Below are 17,223 nucleotides of genomic sequence, written 5' to 3'. Positions count from 1 at the left end.
TCTCTCTCCCTCTCCGCTCCCGCCGTGCTCCTCTCTCTCCCTCTCCGCTCCCGCCGTGCTCCTCTCTCTCCCTCTCCGCTCCCGCCGTGCTCCTCTCTCTCCCTCTCCGCTCCCGCCGTGCTCCTCTCTCTCCCTCTCCGCTCCCGCCGTGCTCCTCTCTCTCCCTCTCCGCTCCCGCCGTGCTCCTCTCTCTCCCTCTCCGCTCCCGCCGTGCTCCTCTCTCTCCCTCTCCGCTCCCGCCGTGCTCCTCTCTCTCCCTCTCCGCTCCCGCCGTGCTCCTCTCTCTCCCTCTCCGCTCCCGCCGTGCTCCTCTCTCTCCCTCTCCGCTCCCGCCGTGCTCCTCTCTCTCCCTCTCCGCTCCCGCCGTGCTCCTCTCTCTCCCTCTCCGCTCCCGCCGTGCTCCTCTCTCTCCCTCTCCGCTCCCGCCGTGCTCCTCTCTCTCCCTCTCCGCTCCCGCCGTGCTCCTCTCTCTCCCTCTCCGCTCCCGCCGTGCTCCTCTCTCTCCCTCTCCGCTCCCGCCGTGCTCCTCTCTCTCCCTCTCCGCTCCCGCCGTGCTCCTCTCTCTCCCTCTCCGCTCCCGCCGTGCTCCTCTCTCTCCCTCTCCGCTCCCGCCGTGCTCCTCTCTCTCCCTCTCCGCTCCCGCCGTGCTCCTCTCTCTCCCTCTCCGCTCCCGCCGTGCTCCTCTCTCTCCCTCTCCGCTCCCGCCGTGCTCCTCTCTCTCCCTCTCCGCTCCCGCCGTGCTCCTCTCTCTCCCTCTCCGCTCCCGCCGTGCTCCTCTCTCTCCCTCTCCGCTCCCGCCGTGCTCCTCTCTCTCCCTCTCCGCTCCCGCCGTGCTCCTCTCTCTCCCTCTCCGCTCCCGCCGTGCTCCTCTCTCTCCCTCTCCGCTCCCGCCGTGCTCCTCTCTCTCCCTCTCCGCTCCCGCCGTGCTCCTCTCTCTCCCTCTCCGCTCCCGCCGTGCTCCTCTCTCTCCCTCTCCGCTCCCGCCGTGCTCCTCTCTCTCCCTCTCCGCTCCCGCCGTGCTCCTCTCTCTCCCTCTCCGCTCCCGCCGTGCTCCTCTCTCTCCCTCTCCGCTCCCGCCGTGCTCCTCTCTCTCCCTCTCCGCTCCCGCCGTGCTCCTCTCTCTCCCTCTCCGCTCCCGCCGTGCTCCTCTCTCTCCCTCTCCGCTCCCGCCGTGCTCCTCTCTCTCCCTCTCCGCTCCCGCCGTGCTCCTCTCTCTCCCTCTCCGCTCCCGCCGTGCTCCTCTCTCTCCCTCTCCGCTCCCGCCGTGCTCCTCTCTCTCCCTCTCCGCTCCCGCCGTGCTCCTCTCTCTCCCTCTCCGCTCCCGCCGTGCTCCTCTCTCTCCCTCTCCGCTCCCGCCGTGCTCCTCTCTCTCCCTCTCCGCTCCCGCCGTGCTCCTCTCTCTCCCTCTCCGCTCCCGCCGTGCTCCTCTCTCTCCCTCTCCGCTCCCGCCGTGCTCCTCTCTCTCCCTCTCCGCTCCCGCCGTGCTCCTCTCTCTCCCTCTCCGCTCCCGCCGTGCTCCTCTCTCTCCCTCTCCGCTCCCGCCGTGCTCCTCTCTCTCCCTCTCCGCTCCCGCCGTGCTCCTCTCTCTCCCTCTCCGCTCCCGCCGTGCTCCTCTCTCTCCCTCTCCGCTCCCGCCGTGCTCCTCTCTCTCCCTCTCCGCTCCCGCCGTGCTCCTCTCTCTCCCTCTCCGCTCCCGCCGTGCTCCTCTCTCTCCCTCTCCGCTCCCGCCGTGCTCCTCTCTCTCCCTCTCCGCTCCCGCCGTGCTCCTCTCTCTCCCTCTCCGCTCCCGCCGTGCTCCTCTCTCTCCCTCTCCGCTCCCGCCGTGCTCCTCTCTCTCCCTCTCCGCTCCCGCCGTGCTCCTCTCTCTCCCTCTCCGCTCCCGCCGTGCTCCTCTCTCTCCCTCTCCGCTCCCGCCGTGCTCCTCTCTCTCCCTCTCCGCTCCCGCCGTGCTCCTCTCTCTCCCTCTCCGCTCCCGCCGTGCTCCTCTCTCTCCCTCTCCGCTCCCGCCGTGCTCCTCTCTCTCCCTCTCCGCTCCCGCCGTGCTCCTCTCTCTCCCTCTCCGCTCCCGCCGTGCTCCTCTCTCTCCCTCTCCGCTCCCGCCGTGCTCCTCTCTCTCCCTCTCCGCTCCCGCCGTGCTCCTCTCTCTCCCTCTCCGCTCCCGCCGTGCTCCTCTCTCTCCCTCTCCGCTCCCGCCGTGCTCCTCTCTCTCCCTCTCCGCTCCCGCCGTGCTCCTCTCTCTCCCTCTCCGCTCCCGCCGTGCTCCTCTCTCTCCCTCTCCGCTCCCGCCGTGCTCCTCTCTCTCCCTCTCCGCTCCCGCCGTGCTCCTCTCTCTCCCTCTCCGCTCCCGCCGTGCTCCTCTCTCTCCCTCTCCGCTCCCGCCGTGCTCCTCTCTCTCCCTCTCCGCTCCCGCCGTGCTCCTCTCTCTCCCTCTCCGCTCCCGCCGTGCTCCTCTCTCTCCCTCTCCGCTCCCGCCGTGCTCCTCTCTCTCCCTCTCCGCTCCCGCCGTGCTCCTCTCTCTCCCTCTCCGCTCCCGCCGTGCTCCTCTCTCTCCCTCTCCGCTCCCGCCGTGCTCCTCTCTCTCCCTCTCCGCTCCCGCCGTGCTCCTCTCTCTCCCTCTCCGCTCCCGCCGTGCTCCTCTCTCTCCCTCTCCGCTCCCGCCGTGCTCCTCTCTCTCCCTCTCCGCTCCCGCCGTGCTCCTCTCTCTCCCTCTCCGCTCCCGCCGTGCTCCTCTCTCTCCCTCTCCGCTCCCGCCGTGCTCCTCTCTCTCCCTCTCCGCTCCCGCCGTGCTCCTCTCTCTCCCTCTCCGCTCCCGCCGTGCTCCTCTCTCTCCCTCTCCGCTCCCGCCGTGCTCCTCTCTCTCCCTCTCCGCTCCCGCCGTGCTCCTCTCTCTCCCTCTCCGCTCCCGCCGTGCTCCTCTCTCTCCCTCTCCGCTCCCGCCGTGCTCCTCTCTCTCCCTCTCCGCTCCCGCCGTGCTCCTCTCTCTCCCTCTCCGCTCCCGCCGTGCTCCTCTCTCTCCCTCTCCGCTCCCGCCGTGCTCCTCTCTCTCCCTCTCCGCTCCCGCCGTGCTCCTCTCTCTCCCTCTCCGCTCCCGCCGTGCTCCTCTCTCTCCCTCTCCGCTCCCGCCGTGCTCCTCTCTCTCCCTCTCCGCTCCCGCCGTGCTCCTCTCTCTCCCTCTCCGCTCCCGCCGTGCTCCTCTCTCTCCCTCTCCGCTCCCGCCGTGCTCCTCTCTCTCCCTCTCCGCTCCCGCCGTGCTCCTCTCTCTCCCTCTCCGCTCCCGCCGTGCTCCTCTCTCTCCCTCTCCGCTCCCGCCGTGCTCCTCTCTCTCCCTCTCCGCTCCCGCCGTGCTCCTCTCTCTCCCTCTCCGCTCCCGCCGTGCTCCTCTCTCTCCCTCTCCGCTCCCGCCGTGCTCCTCTCTCTCCCTCTCCGCTCCCGCCGTGCTCCTCTCTCTCCCTCTCCGCTCCCGCCGTGCTCCTCTCTCTCCCTCTCCGCTCCCGCCGTGCTCCTCTCTCTCCCTCTCCGCTCCCGCCGTGCTCCTCTCTCTCCCTCTCCGCTCCCGCCGTGCTCCTCTCTCTCCCTCTCCGCTCCCGCCGTGCTCCTCTCTCTCCCTCTCCGCTCCCGCCGTGCTCCTCTCTCTCCCTCTCCGCTCCCGCCGTGCTCCTCTCTCTCCCTCTCCGCTCCCGCCGTGCTCCTCTCTCTCCCTCTCCGCTCCCGCCGTGCTCCTCTCTCTCCCTCTCCGCTCCCGCCGTGCTCCTCTCTCTCCCTCTCCGCTCCCGCCGTGCTCCTCTCTCTCCCTCTCCGCTCCCGCCGTGCTCCTCTCTCTCCCTCTCCGCTCCCGCCGTGCTCCTCTCTCTCCCTCTCCGCTCCCGCCGTGCTCCTCTCTCTCCCTCTCCGCTCCCGCCGTGCTCCTCTCTCTCCCTCTCCGCTCCCGCCGTGCTCCTCTCTCTCCCTCTCCGCTCCCGCCGTGCTCCTCTCTCTCCCTCTCCGCTCCCGCCGTGCTCCTCTCTCTCCCTCTCCGCTCCCGCCGTGCTCCTCTCTCTCCCTCTCCGCTCCCGCCGTGCTCCTCTCTCTCCCTCTCCGCTCCCGCCGTGCTCCTCTCTCTCCCTCTCCGCTCCCGCCGTGCTCCTCTCTCTCCCTCTCCGCTCCCGCCGTGCTCCTCTCTCTCCCTCTCCGCTCCCGCCGTGCTCCTCTCTCTCCCTCTCCGCTCCCGCCGTGCTCCTCTCTCTCCCTCTCCGCTCCCGCCGTGCTCCTCTCTCTCCCTCTCCGCTCCCGCCGTGCTCCTCTCTCTCCCTCTCCGCTCCCGCCGTGCTCCTCTCTCTCCCTCTCCGCTCCCGCCGTGCTCCTCTCTCTCCCTCTCCGCTCCCGCCGTGCTCCTCTCTCTCCCTCTCCGCTCCCGCCGTGCTCCTCTCTCTCCCTCTCCGCTCCCGCCGTGCTCCTCTCTCTCCCTCTCCGCTCCCGCCGTGCTCCTCTCTCTCCCTCTCCGCTCCCGCCGTGCTCCTCTCTCTCCCTCTCCGCTCCCGCCGTGCTCCTCTCTCTCCCTCTCCGCTCCCGCCGTGCTCCTCTCTCTCCCTCTCCGCTCCCGCCGTGCTCCTCTCTCTCCCTCTCCGCTCCCGCCGTGCTCCTCTCTCTCCCTCTCCGCTCCCGCCGTGCTCCTCTCTCTCCCTCTCCGCTCCCGCCGTGCTCCTCTCTCTCCCTCTCCGCTCCCGCCGTGCTCCTCTCTCTCCCTCTCCGCTCCCGCCGTGCTCCTCTCTCTCCCTCTCCGCTCCCGCCGTGCTCCTCTCTCTCCCTCTCCGCTCCCGCCGTGCTCCTCTCTCTCCCTCTCCGCTCCCGCCGTGCTCCTCTCTCTCCCTCTCCGCTCCCGCCGTGCTCCTCTCTCTCCCTCTCCGCTCCCGCCGTGCTCCTCTCTCTCCCTCTCCGCTCCCGCCGTGCTCCTCTCTCTCCCTCTCCGCTCCCGCCGTGCTCCTCTCTCTCCCTCTCCGCTCCCGCCGTGCTCCTCTCTCTCCCTCTCCGCTCCCGCCGTGCTCCTCTCTCTCCCTCTCCGCTCCCGCCGTGCTCCTCTCTCTCCCTCTCCGCTCCCGCCGTGCTCCTCTCTCTCCCTCTCCGCTCCCGCCGTGCTCCTCTCTCTCCCTCTCCGCTCCCGCCGTGCTCCTCTCTCTCCCTCTCCGCTCCCGCCGTGCTCCTCTCTCTCCCTCTCCGCTCCCGCCGTGCTCCTCTCTCTCCCTCTCCGCTCCCGCCGTGCTCCTCTCTCTCCCTCTCCGCTCCCGCCGTGCTCCTCTCTCTCCCTCTCCGCTCCCGCCGTGCTCCTCTCTCTCCCTCTCCGCTCCCGCCGTGCTCCTCTCTCTCCCTCTCCGCTCCCGCCGTGCTCCTCTCTCTCCCTCTCCGCTCCCGCCGTGCTCCTCTCTCTCCCTCTCCGCTCCCGCCGTGCTCCTCTCTCTCCCTCTCCGCTCCCGCCGTGCTCCTCTCTCTCCCTCTCCGCTCCCGCCGTGCTCCTCTCTCTCCCTCTCCGCTCCCGCCGTGCTCCTCTCTCTCCCTCTCCGCTCCCGCCGTGCTCCTCTCTCTCCCTCTCCGCTCCCGCCGTGCTCCTCTCTCTCCCTCTCCGCTCCCGCCGTGCTCCTCTCTCTCCCTCTCCGCTCCCGCCGTGCTCCTCTCTCTCCCTCTCCGCTCCCGCCGTGCTCCTCTCTCTCCCTCTCCGCTCCCGCCGTGCTCCTCTCTCTCCCTCTCCGCTCCCGCCGTGCTCCTCTCTCTCCCTCTCCGCTCCCGCCGTGCTCCTCTCTCTCCCTCTCCGCTCCCGCCGTGCTCCTCTCTCTCCCTCTCCGCTCCCGCCGTGCTCCTCTCTCTCCCTCTCCGCTCCCGCCGTGCTCCTCTCTCTCCCTCTCCGCTCCCGCCGTGCTCCTCTCTCTCCCTCTCCGCTCCCGCCGTGCTCCTCTCTCTCCCTCTCCGCTCCCGCCGTGCTCCTCTCTCTCCCTCTCCGCTCCCGCCGTGCTCCTCTCTCTCCCTCTCCGCTCCCGCCGTGCTCCTCTCTCTCCCTCTCCGCTCCCGCCGTGCTCCTCTCTCTCCCTCTCCGCTCCCGCCGTGCTCCTCTCTCTCCCTCTCCGCTCCCGCCGTGCTCCTCTCTCTCCCTCTCCGCTCCCGCCGTGCTCCTCTCTCTCCCTCTCCGCTCCCGCCGTGCTCCTCTCTCTCCCTCTCCGCTCCCGCCGTGCTCCTCTCTCTCCCTCTCCGCTCCCGCCGTGCTCCTCTCTCTCCCTCTCCGCTCCCGCCGTGCTCCTCTCTCTCCCTCTCCGCTCCCGCCGTGCTCCTCTCTCTCCCTCTCCGCTCCCGCCGTGCTCCTCTCTCTCCCTCTCCGCTCCCGCCGTGCTCCTCTCTCTCCCTCTCCGCTCCCGCCGTGCTCCTCTCTCTCCCTCTCCGCTCCCGCCGTGCTCCTCTCTCTCCCTCTCCGCTCCCGCCGTGCTCCTCTCTCTCCCTCTCCGCTCCCGCCGTGCTCCTCTCTCTCCCTCTCCGCTCCCGCCGTGCTCCTCTCTCTCCCTCTCCGCTCCCGCCGTGCTCCTCTCTCTCCCTCTCCGCTCCCGCCGTGCTCCTCTCTCTCCCTCTCCGCTCCCGCCGTGCTCCTCTCTCTCCCTCTCCGCTCCCGCCGTGCTCCTCTCTCTCCCTCTCCGCTCCCGCCGTGCTCCTCTCTCTCCCTCTCCGCTCCCGCCGTGCTCCTCTCTCTCCCTCTCCGCTCCCGCCGTGCTCCTCTCTCTCCCTCTCCGCTCCCGCCGTGCTCCTCTCTCTCCCTCTCCGCTCCCGCCGTGCTCCTCTCTCTCCCTCTCCGCTCCCGCCGTGCTCCTCTCTCTCCCTCTCCGCTCCCGCCGTGCTCCTCTCTCTCCCTCTCCGCTCCCGCCGTGCTCCTCTCTCTCCCTCTCCGCTCCCGCCGTGCTCCTCTCTCTCCCTCTCCGCTCCCGCCGTGCTCCTCTCTCTCCCTCTCCGCTCCCGCCGTGCTCCTCTCTCTCTCTCTCCCTCTCCGCTCCCGCCGTGCTCCTCTCTCTCTCTCTCCCTCTCCGCTCCCGCCGTGCTCCTCTCTCTCTCTCTCCCTCTCCGCTCCCGCCGTGCTCCTCTCTCTCTCTCTCCCTCTCCGCTCCCGCCGTGCTCCTCTCTCTCTCTCTCCCTCTCCGCTCCCGCCGTGCTCCTCTCTCTCTCTCTCCCTCTCCGCTCCCGCCGTGCTCCTCTCTCTCTCTCTCCCTCTCCGCTCCCGCCGTGCTCCTCTCTCTCTCTCTCCCTCTCCGCTCCCGCCGTGCTCCTCTCTCTCTCTCCCTCTCCGCTCCCGCCGTGCTCCTCTCTCTCTCTCTCCCTCTCCGCTCCCGCCGTGCTCCTCTCTCTCTCTCTCCCTCTCCGCTCCCGCCGTGCTCCTCTCTCTCTCTCTCCCTCTCCGCTCCCGCCGTGCTCCTCTCTCTCTCTCTCCCTCTCCGCTCCCGCCGTGCTCCTCTCTCTCTCTCTCCCTCTCCGCTCCCGCCGTGCTCCTCTCTCTCTCTCTCCCTCTCCGCTCCCGCCGTGCTCCTCTCTCTCTCTCTCCCTCTCCGCTCCCGCCGTGCTCCTCTCTCTCTCTCTCCCTCTCCGCTCCCGCCGTGCTCCTCTCTCTCTCTCTCCCTCTCCGCTCCCGCCGTGCTCCTCTCTCTCTCTCTCCCTCTCCGCTCCCGCCGTGCTCCTCTCTCTCTCTCTCCCTCTCCGCTCCCGCCGTGCTCCTCTCTCTCTCTCTCCCTCTCCGCTCCCGCCGTGCTCCTCTCTCTCTCTCTCCCTCTCCGCTCCCGCCGTGCTCCTCTCTCTCTCTCTCCCTCTCCGCTCCCGCCGTGCTCCTCTCTCTCTCTCTCCCTCTCCGCTCCCGCCGTGCTCCTCTCTCTCTCTCTCCCTCTCCGCTCCCGCCGTGCTCCTCTCTCTCTCTCTCCCTCTCCGCTCCCGCCGTGCTCCTCTCTCTCTCTCTCCCTCTCCGCTCCCGCCGTGCTCCTCTCTCTCTCTCTCCCTCTCCGCTCCCGCCGTGCTCCTCTCTCTCTCTCTCCCTCTCCGCTCCCGCCGTGCTCCTCTCTCTCTCTCTCCCTCTCCGCTCCCGCCGTGCTCCTCTCTCTCTCTCTCCCTCTCCGCTCCCGCCGTGCTCCTCTCTCTCTCTCTCCCTCTCCGCTCCCGCCGTGCTCCTCTCTCTCTCTCTCCCTCTCCGCTCCCGCCGTGCTCCTCTCTCTCTCTCTCCCTCTCCGCTCCCGCCGTGCTCCTCTCTCTCTCTCTCCCTCTCCGCTCCCGCCGTGCTCCTCTCTCTCTCTCTCCCTCTCCGCTCCCGCCGTGCTCCTCTCTCTCTCTCTCCCTCTCCGCTCCCGCCGTGCTCCTCTCTCTCTCTCTCCCTCTCCGCTCCCGCCGTGCTCCTCTCTCTCTCTCTCCCTCTCCGCTCCCGCCGTGCTCCTCTCTCTCTCTCTCCCTCTCCGCTCCCGCCGTGCTCCTCTCTCTCTCTCTCCCTCTCCGCTCCCGCCGTGCTCCTCTCTCTCTCTCTCCCTCTCCGCTCCCGCCGTGCTCCTCTCTCTCTCTCTCCCTCTCCGCTCCCGCCGTGCTCCTCTCTCTCTCTCTCCCTCTCCGCTCCCGCCGTGCTCCTCTCTCTCTCTCTCCCTCTCCGCTCCCGCCGTGCTCCTCTCTCTCTCTCTCCCTCTCCGCTCCCGCCGTGCTCCTCTCTCTCTCTCTCCCTCTCCGCTCCCGCCGTGCTCCTCTCTCTCTCTCTCCCTCTCCGCTCCCGCCGTGCTCCTCTCTCTCTCTCTCCCTCTCCGCTCCCGCCGTGCTCCTCTCTCTCTCTCTCCCTCTCCGCTCCCGCCGTGCTCCTCTCTCTCTCTCTCCCTCTCCGCTCCCGCCGTGCTCCTCTCTCTCTCTCTCCCTCTCCGCTCCCGCCGTGCTCCTCTCTCTCTCTCTCCCTCTCCGCTCCCGCCGTGCTCCTCTCTCTCTCTCTCCCTCTCCGCTCCCGCCGTGCTCCTCTCTCTCTCTCTCCCTCTCCGCTCCCGCCGTGCTCCTCTCTCTCTCTCTCCCTCTCCGCTCCCGCCGTGCTCCTCTCTCTCTCTCTCCCTCTCCGCTCCCGCCGTGCTCCTCTCTCTCTCTCTCCCTCTCCGCTCCCGCCGTGCTCCTCTCTCTCTCTCTCCCTCTCCGCTCCCGCCGTGCTCCTCTCTCTCTCTCTCCCTCTCCGCTCCCGCCGTGCTCCTCTCTCTCTCTCTCCCTCTCCGCTCCCGCCGTGCTCCTCTCTCTCTCTCTCCCTCTCCGCTCCCGCCGTGCTCCTCTCTCTCTCTCTCCCTCTCCGCTCCCGCCGTGCTCCTCTCTCTCTCTCTCCCTCTCCGCTCCCGCCGTGCTCCTCTCTCTCTCTCTCCCTCTCCGCTCCCGCCGTGCTCCTCTCTCTCTCTCTCCCTCTCCGCTCCCGCCGTGCTCCTCTCTCTCTCTCTCCCTCTCCGCTCCCGCCGTGCTCCTCTCTCTCTCTCTCCCTCTCCGCTCCCGCCGTGCTCCTCTCTCTCTCTCTCCCTCTCCGCTCCCGCCGTGCTCCTCTCTCTCTCTCTCCCTCTCCGCTCCCGCCGTGCTCCTCTCTCTCTCTCTCCCTCTCCGCTCCCGCCGTGCTCCTCTCTCTCTCTCTCCCTCTCCGCTCCCGCCGTGCTCCTCTCTCTCTCTCTCCCTCTCCGCTCCCGCCGTGCTCCTCTCTCTCTCTCTCCCTCTCCGCTCCCGCCGTGCTCCTCTCTCTCTCTCTCCCTCTCCGCTCCCGCCGTGCTCCTCTCTCTCTCTCTCCCTCTCCGCTCCCGCCGTGCTCCTCTCTCTCTCTCTCCCTCTCCGCTCCCGCCGTGCTCCTCTCTCTCTCTCTCCCTCTCCGCTCCCGCCGTGCTCCTCTCTCTCTCTCTCCCTCTCCGCTCCCGCCGTGCTCCTCTCTCTCTCTCTCCCTCTCCGCTCCCGCCGTGCTCCTCTCTCTCTCTCTCCCTCTCCGCTCCCGCCGTGCTCCTCTCTCTCTCTCTCCCTCTCCGCTCCCGCCGTGCTCCTCTCTCTCTCTCTCCCTCTCCGCTCCCGCCGTGCTCCTCTCTCTCTCTCTCCCTCTCCGCTCCCGCCGTGCTCCTCTCTCTCTCTCTCCCTCTCCGCTCCCGCCGTGCTCCTCTCTCTCTCTCTCCCTCTCCGCTCCCGCCGTGCTCCTCTCTCTCTCTCCCTCTCCGCTCCCGCCGTGCTCCTCTCTCTCTCTCCCTCTCCGCTCCCGCCGTGCTCCTCTCTCTCTCTCCCTCTCCGCTCCCGCCGTGCTCCTCTCTCTCTCTCCTCTCCGCTCCCGCCGTGCTCCTCTCTCTCTCCCTCTCCGCTCCCGCCGTGCTCCTCTCTCTCTCCCTCTCCGCTCCCGCCGTGCTCCTCTCTCTCTCCCTCTCCGCTCCCGCCGTGCTCCTCTCTCTCTCCCTCTCCGCTCCCGCCGTGCTCCTCTCTCTCTCCCTCTCCGCTCCCGCCGTGCTCCTCTCTCTCTCCCTCTCCGCTCCCGCCGTGCTCCTCTCTCTCCCTCTCCGCTCCCGCCGTGCTCCTCTCTCTCCCTCTCCGCTCCCGCCGTGCTCCTCTCTCTCCCTCTCCGCTCCCGCCGTGCTCCTCTCTCTCCCTCTCCGCTCCCGCCGTGCTCCTCTCTCTCCCTCTCCGCTCCCGCCGTGCTCCTCTCTCTCCCTCTCCGCTCCCGCCGTGCTCCTCTCTCTCCCTCTCCGCTCCCGCCGTGCTCCTCTCTCTCCCTCTCCGCTCCCGCCGTGCTCCTCTCTCTCCCTCTCCGCTCCCGCCGTGCTCCTCTCTCTCCCTCTCCGCTCCCGCCGTGCTCCTCTCTCTCCCTCTCCGCTCCCGCCGTGCTCCTCTCTCTCCCTCTCCGCTCCCGCCGTGCTCCTCTCTCTCCCTCTCCGCTCCCGCCGTGCTCCTCTCTCTCCCTCTCCGCTCCCGCCGTGCTCCTCTCTCTCCCTCTCCGCTCCCGCCGTGCTCCTCTCTCTCCCTCTCCGCTCCCGCCGTGCTCCTCTCTCTCCCTCTCCGCTCCCGCCGTGCTCCTCTCTCTCCCTCTCCGCTCCCGCCGTGCTCCTCTCTCTCCCTCTCCGCTCCCGCCGTGCTCCTCTCTCTCCCTCTCCGCTCCCGCCGTGCTCCTCTCTCTCCCTCTCCGCTCCCGCCGTGCTCCTCTCTCTCCCTCTCCGCTCCCGCCGTGCTCCTCTCTCTCCCTCTCCGCTCCCGCCGTGCTCCTCTCTCTCCCTCTCCGCTCCCGCCGTGCTCCTCTCTCTCCCTCTCCGCTCCCGCCGTGCTCCTCTCTCTCCCTCTCCGCTCCCGCCGTGCTCCTCTCTCTCCCTCTCCGCTCCCGCCGTGCTCCTCTCTCTCCCTCTCCGCTCCCGCCGTGCTCCTCTCTCTCCCTCTCCGCTCCCGCCGTGCTCCTCTCTCTCCCTCTCCGCTCCCGCCGTGCTCCTCTCTCTCCCTCTCCGCTCCCGCCGTGCTCCTCTCTCTCCCTCTCCGCTCCCGCCGTGCTCCTCTCTCTCCCTCTCCGCTCCCGCCGTGCTCCTCTCTCTCCCTCTCCGCTCCCGCCGTGCTCCTCTCTCTCCCTCTCCGCTCCCGCCGTGCTCCTCTCTCTCCCTCTCCGCTCCCGCCGTGCTCCTCTCTCTCCCTCTCCGCTCCCGCCGTGCTCCTCTCTCTCCCTCTCCGCTCCCGCCGTGCTCCTCTCTCTCCCTCTCCGCTCCCGCCGTGCTCCTCTCTCTCCCTCTCCGCTCCCGCCGTGCTCCTCTCTCTCCCTCTCCGCTCCCGCCGTGCTCCTCTCTCTCCCTCTCCGCTCCCGCCGTGCTCCTCTCTCTCCCTCTCCGCTCCCGCCGTGCTCCTCTCTCTCCCTCTCCGCTCCCGCCGTGCTCCTCTCTCTCCCTCTCCGCTCCCGCCGTGCTCCTCTCTCTCCCTCTCCGCTCCCGCCGTGCTCCTCTCTCTCCCTCTCCGCTCCCGCCGTGCTCCTCTCTCTCCCTCTCCGCTCCCGCCGTGCTCCTCTCTCTCCCTCTCCGCTCCCGCCGTGCTCCTCTCTCTCCCTCTCCGCTCCCGCCGTGCTCCTCTCTCTCCCTCTCCGCTCCCGCCGTGCTCCTCTCTCTCCCTCTCCGCTCCCGCCGTGCTCCTCTCTCTCCCTCTCCGCTCCCGCCGTGCTCCTCTCTCTCCCTCTCCGCTCCCGCCGTGCTCCTCTCTCTCCCTCTCCGCTCCCGCCGTGCTCCTCTCTCTCCCTCTCCGCTCCCGCCGTGCTCCTCTCTCTCCCTCTCCGCTCCCGCCGTGCTCCTCTCTCTCTGTCTCTCTCTTGCCCGGTCTGTGGTCTCCGGCTCTGGGTTTTTGGTGCGATTTTTAAACCTCCGCACCCGCCGTGCGCTCCCTCTCGCGCTCCTTCTTGCGCTCCCTCATCAATAATTGGCATCCTTATTACTCCTCCTGAAATTAATCAACTCACATTTCACTGTCCCGAATTTCATTTCCCATTTATCTGACCAGTCTGCCAGCCTGTTTATGTTTTCCTGGATTTCAGTGCAGTCCTCCACATTATTAGTTCTATCACCCAATTTGGTGTCATCTGCAAGTTGTGAAAGCATCCTCTGATTCCTAAGTCCAAACGTGGGTAAAGAACTGCAGTCCGATTGTTCTTTACACTATAGTGGATGGCCAAGGCACTCGGGTATCTTTTTAAAAAATTTTGTTTTATGTGTTGTGGGCGTCACTGGCAAGGCCAGCATTTGTTGCCCATCCCTAATTGCTCTTGAGAAGGTGGTGGTGAGCTGCCACCTTGAAACACTGCAGTCCATCTGATGCGGGTACTCCCACAGTGCTGTTAGGAAGGGTGTTTGAGAATTTTGACCCAGTGACTGAAGGAACGGCGATATATTTCCAAGTCAGGATGGTGTGTGGCTTGGAGGGGAACTTTCAGGTGGTGGTGTTCCCATGCATCTGCTGCCCTTGTCCTTCTAGGTGGAAGATATGTGGGTTTGGATGGTGCTGAAGGAGGTATGCTGATTTTCTGCAGTGCATCTTGTATATGATACACACTGCTGCAACTGTGTGTCGGTGGCAGACGGAGTGAATCTTTAAGGTTGTGGATGGCACACCGATCAAACGGGCTGCTTTGTCCTAGATAGTGTCGAGCTTCCTGAGTGGTGTTGGAGCTGCACCCATCCAGGCAAGTGGAGCGTATATTGTATGACACTCCTCACTTGTGCTTTGTAGCTGGTGAACAGGCTTTGGGGAGTCAGGAGGTGAGTTACATGCTGCAGGATTCTCAGCCTCTGACCTGCTCTTGTAGCCACAGTATGTTCCGTTTCTGGTCATGATAGTGGGGAATTCAGCAATGGTAATACCATTGAATGTTGAGGGGAGATGGTTAGATTCCATTTTGTTGGAGATTGTCATTACCCACCACTTGCGTGGCTGCGAATGTTGCTTTCCACATATCAGCCCAAGCCTAATTTTTGTCCAGGTCTGTATAATTTATTTAATTTTCTCGATGGATGATTCCATTCAACAATTTGAGCTTTAAGTGTTGGAGTGTTTACCTAGGACTCCCCACGGGTCAGAAAGTCGCCAATCAATGACTATAGGAACCCCAGTGTGTCAGAATCAGACTGTGCTCTGAGCATGCATAGTGCGGGTAGTGGAGACGGACTGAGGGGGAGTAGGCGGCTCAGAAGGCGTGAAGAGATTGTGGACGCAGGAGAGGAATTGGAGCTGTGGGTGAGCTGGGAAGCATCATAAACACCTGGGGTAGGCCTGAGGCCCTGAATAAGAGTCCATGGGGCCTGTGTTTACCCTGCAGTGACAATGACAGGCCTGGGGGAGCGGGGTCACTGGCCGCCATCTTGGATAGGGCGCATGCACGGCAATCTTGGTGAAGGACCGGGACTGGATGGGGCCTCAGGGTCTCTGTTCCCTACTTGGTCTAAGGAGATGGAGCATCCTGCACAACAGGGTTTTAAGCAGCTTCACTCACTCCCAGGCTGCTCCTCAACTTAGAATCATAGAAATTTACAGCATGGAAAGAGGCCATTCGGCCCATCGTGTCCGCGCCAGCCGACAAGGAGCCATCCAGCTTAACCTCACTTTCTAGTTCTTGGTCTGTAGCCTTGTAGGTTAGAGCACATCAAGTGCATATCCAAGTACTTTTTAAATGTTGAGGATTTCTGCCTCTACCACCCTCCCAAGCAGTGAGTTGCAGATCCCGCCACCCTCTCGGTGAGTAAAAAACTCACCTCGAATCCCCTCTGAACTCCTGCCTCTTAACCCTAAATCTATGCCCCCTGGTTATGGACCCCTCATCCAAGGAGACTTGGTCCTTTCTATCTAGACCCTTCAATAATTTTATACACTTAAGTCTCCCCTCAGCCTCCTCTGTTCCAAAGAAAACAGCCCTCATCTAACCAGTCTTCCTTCGTAGAGAAAATTCTCCAGTCCAGGTGACATCCTCATAAATCTCCTCTGTACCCTCTCTAATCATATCTTTCTTGTAGTTTGATGACCAGAACTGCACACAGTACTCCATCTGTGGCCGAACCAGTGTTTTATCCAGTTCCAGCATAACCTCCCTGCTCTTGTATTCTGTGTCTCGGCTAATAAATGCAAATATCCTGTATGCCTTCTGAACCACCTTATCTACTTGTCCAGCCACCTTCAGGGATCTGTGGACATGCACGCCAAGGTTGCTCTGTACCTCTAGACTTCTCAGTGTCCAACCATTTATTGTGCAGGTTACTCAGTGTGGAGAGGGGTGTGTAAGTTGGAACATCTTCTCTGGGCCTGGTTAAAACAACAATATGCAGGTCCAGGATGTGCGGGGCCCAGGGTGGGTGTGTCACTGTGGCTGCTGATCTCTCTTCCGTGGTCTTGTCCATGCCCGGGTGGCCCTGGGGATGTGGCATGCTTGATACCTTCTGCAACCAGGGCACCTCCGGGTACAGAGTGTCTCACAGACACTGTTAACAACATTCTGGTTTCATTGGGAAGGTTACCTTTGCTTTTGTTGGAAATTTGTTGCTTAGTTTAGCTTCTTTAGTTTGAATGGATCATATGTTTGGGGGAACAAGAGAGGAAAGAATGTTCTATAGAAACTAGAATTATCTGTTCTGAATTTCTGTCCTGGACTGAGTGATGTCTATTGTAAGCTCCTTTTACAGGGTATCAGAAGGGAAAGATTTACAGATGGGAAACTGAAACCCAAACATCATTGACAGAGTCACTCGATACATCAGGATCTGAATATCATTGTCCTTTGAATGTGGAAGGAGAAATGTTTGTTCTGTCTGTGGGAAAAGATTTCAAACATCGGTGTGACTGGAAAAGCAGTGAGACACACACACCCGAGTGAGAGTGTTCCAGTGCACTGACTGTGGAAAGAGCTTTCACCAGTTACACAGCCTGAAAAAAAATCACACCATTCACATTGAAGAGAAACCGTACAAGTGTTCTGTGTGTGGACGAGGCTCCAACTGATTGTCCAACCTGGAGAGACACAAGGACACCCATACCACGGAGAAACCGTGGAAATGTGGAGACTGTGAGATGAGATTCCGTTACCCATCCCGGCTGGAAATTCATCGACGCACTCACACTGGGGAGAGACCGTTCACCTGCTCTGTTTGTGAGAAGGGATTCAATTCCTTATCAGAATTGGAAACCCATCACCGAAGTCACACTGGAGAGAGGCCGTTCACCTGCTCCGTGTGTGGGAAAGGATTTACTCGATCATCCCACCTGCTGACTCACCAGCAAGTTCACACTGGGGAGAGACCATTCACCTGTTCCATGTGTGGAAAGGGATTCACTCAGTCATCTCACCTGCTGACACACCAACTTGTTCACTCTGATAACAAATCTTTTAAATGTTCTGACTGTGAGAAGAGCTTTAAAAGCAGAAGCCAACTGATGCAACACCAGACCACTCACACTGGAGAGAGGCCGTTCGCCTGCTCCACATGTGGGAAGGGATTCACTCGATTATCCCACTTGCTGACACATCAGCGAGTTCACACTGGGGAGAGGTTGTTCATCTGCTCCGTATGTGGGAAGGGATTTGCTCGTTCATCAAATCTTCAGATGCACCAGTCTGTTCACACTGGGGAGAGACCGTTCACCTGCTCTGCATGTGGGAAGGGATTCAGTCATCCATCAAACCTGCGGGTGCACCAGTCTGTTCACACTGGGGAGAGGCCATTCACCTGCTCTGTGTGTGAGAAGGGATTCACTCACTCATCAAACCTGCTGACACATGAGCGAGTTCACACTGGGGAGAGGCCATTCACCTGCTCAGTGTGTAGGAAGGGATTCACTCAGTCATCCAACCTGCTGAGACACCAGCGAGTTCACACTTCTAAGAGACCTGTGACTATGAGAAGAGCTTTAAATGCAGAAGACGCCTGATGCAACACCAACGCACTGACACTGGGGAGAGGCCATTCACCTGTTGTGTGTGTGGGAAGGGATTCACTCAGTCATCCCACCTTCTGTCACACCAACCTGTTCACTCTAATAACAAACCTTTTAAATACATTTTCTGGCTCTGAAGAGCTTCAAAAGCAAAAATGATCTGCTGACATGCCAACGCACTCCACACTCAAACTAGGGAGAGACCGTTCACCTGTGCTGTGTGTGGGAAGTGATTCACTCAGTCATCCCCCCCCCCCCCCCCCCCCCCTGCTGAGACATCAGCGAGTTCACAGTGACTGCAGGGGTTGGATTCTGCTGCTTCAGGACTGAACTATGTTTATTCTGAAAGTTGAGATTTGTTTCTGTTGCTGTTAATGACCAGAATAACTGGCTGGAGTTAAATATTCTGGATACATGTCAAATATAAAAGCTTAGTTTCCAACACAGTGTGTCAAGTATTCATTTTCTGCAGGGTACAAGAAGACTAATTGAAATCCTGTTATCGACTGATCCATTTTTGGGCCTTTTCTCCTCTGTTAAAGGCTTGTATTTATGTAGCACCTTTCATAACATCAGGATGTCCCAATGAAGTTCTACTGAAGTGTAGCCACTGTAATTTGTGCACAGCAAGTTCCCACAGACAGTAGCATGATAATTCCCAGATAATCTGTTTTAGTGATGTTCATTCAGGGATAAATATTCACCAAAACTCTGGGGAGAACTTATTTGCTCTTCGAAATAATGTCAATGGATCTTTTATACCTATCAATTGAAGATTTCATCTGAAAGATGGGACCTCTGACAGTGCAGCACCCCCTCAGTTACTGCAGTGGAATATCAGCC

General features: G+C 63.6%; 1 protein-coding gene across 8 annotated transcripts in view; it reads left to right on the top strand.

Annotated features, from left to right (window-relative positions):
- The window catches only part of LOC137347848 (zinc finger protein 235-like), a 57,880-nt gene extending 41,064 nt beyond the window's left edge, over window positions 1–16,816 (top strand). For all 8 annotated transcript variants that reach the window (XM_068012906.1, XM_068012900.1, XM_068012903.1 and 5 more), the window contains one exon: window positions 15,132–16,816. In XM_068012906.1, the coding sequence (XP_067869007.1) occupies window positions 15,517–16,374 (858 nt within the window). In that variant the 5' untranslated portion in view covers window positions 15,132–15,516 and the 3' untranslated portion in view covers window positions 16,375–16,816. The remainder of the gene's footprint in view (window positions 1–15,131) is intronic.
- Window positions 16,817–17,223: the final 407 nt, after the last annotated feature.

The sequence above is a fragment of the Heterodontus francisci genome, chromosome 32 (genome assembly GCF_036365525.1).
Source record: "Heterodontus francisci isolate sHetFra1 chromosome 32, sHetFra1.hap1, whole genome shotgun sequence".
Classification (NCBI taxonomy): Eukaryota; Metazoa; Chordata; class Chondrichthyes; order Heterodontiformes; family Heterodontidae; genus Heterodontus; species Heterodontus francisci.
The sequence above is the reverse complement of the archived record's forward strand: the minus strand, read 5'-3'. Positions and strand labels throughout refer to the sequence as shown.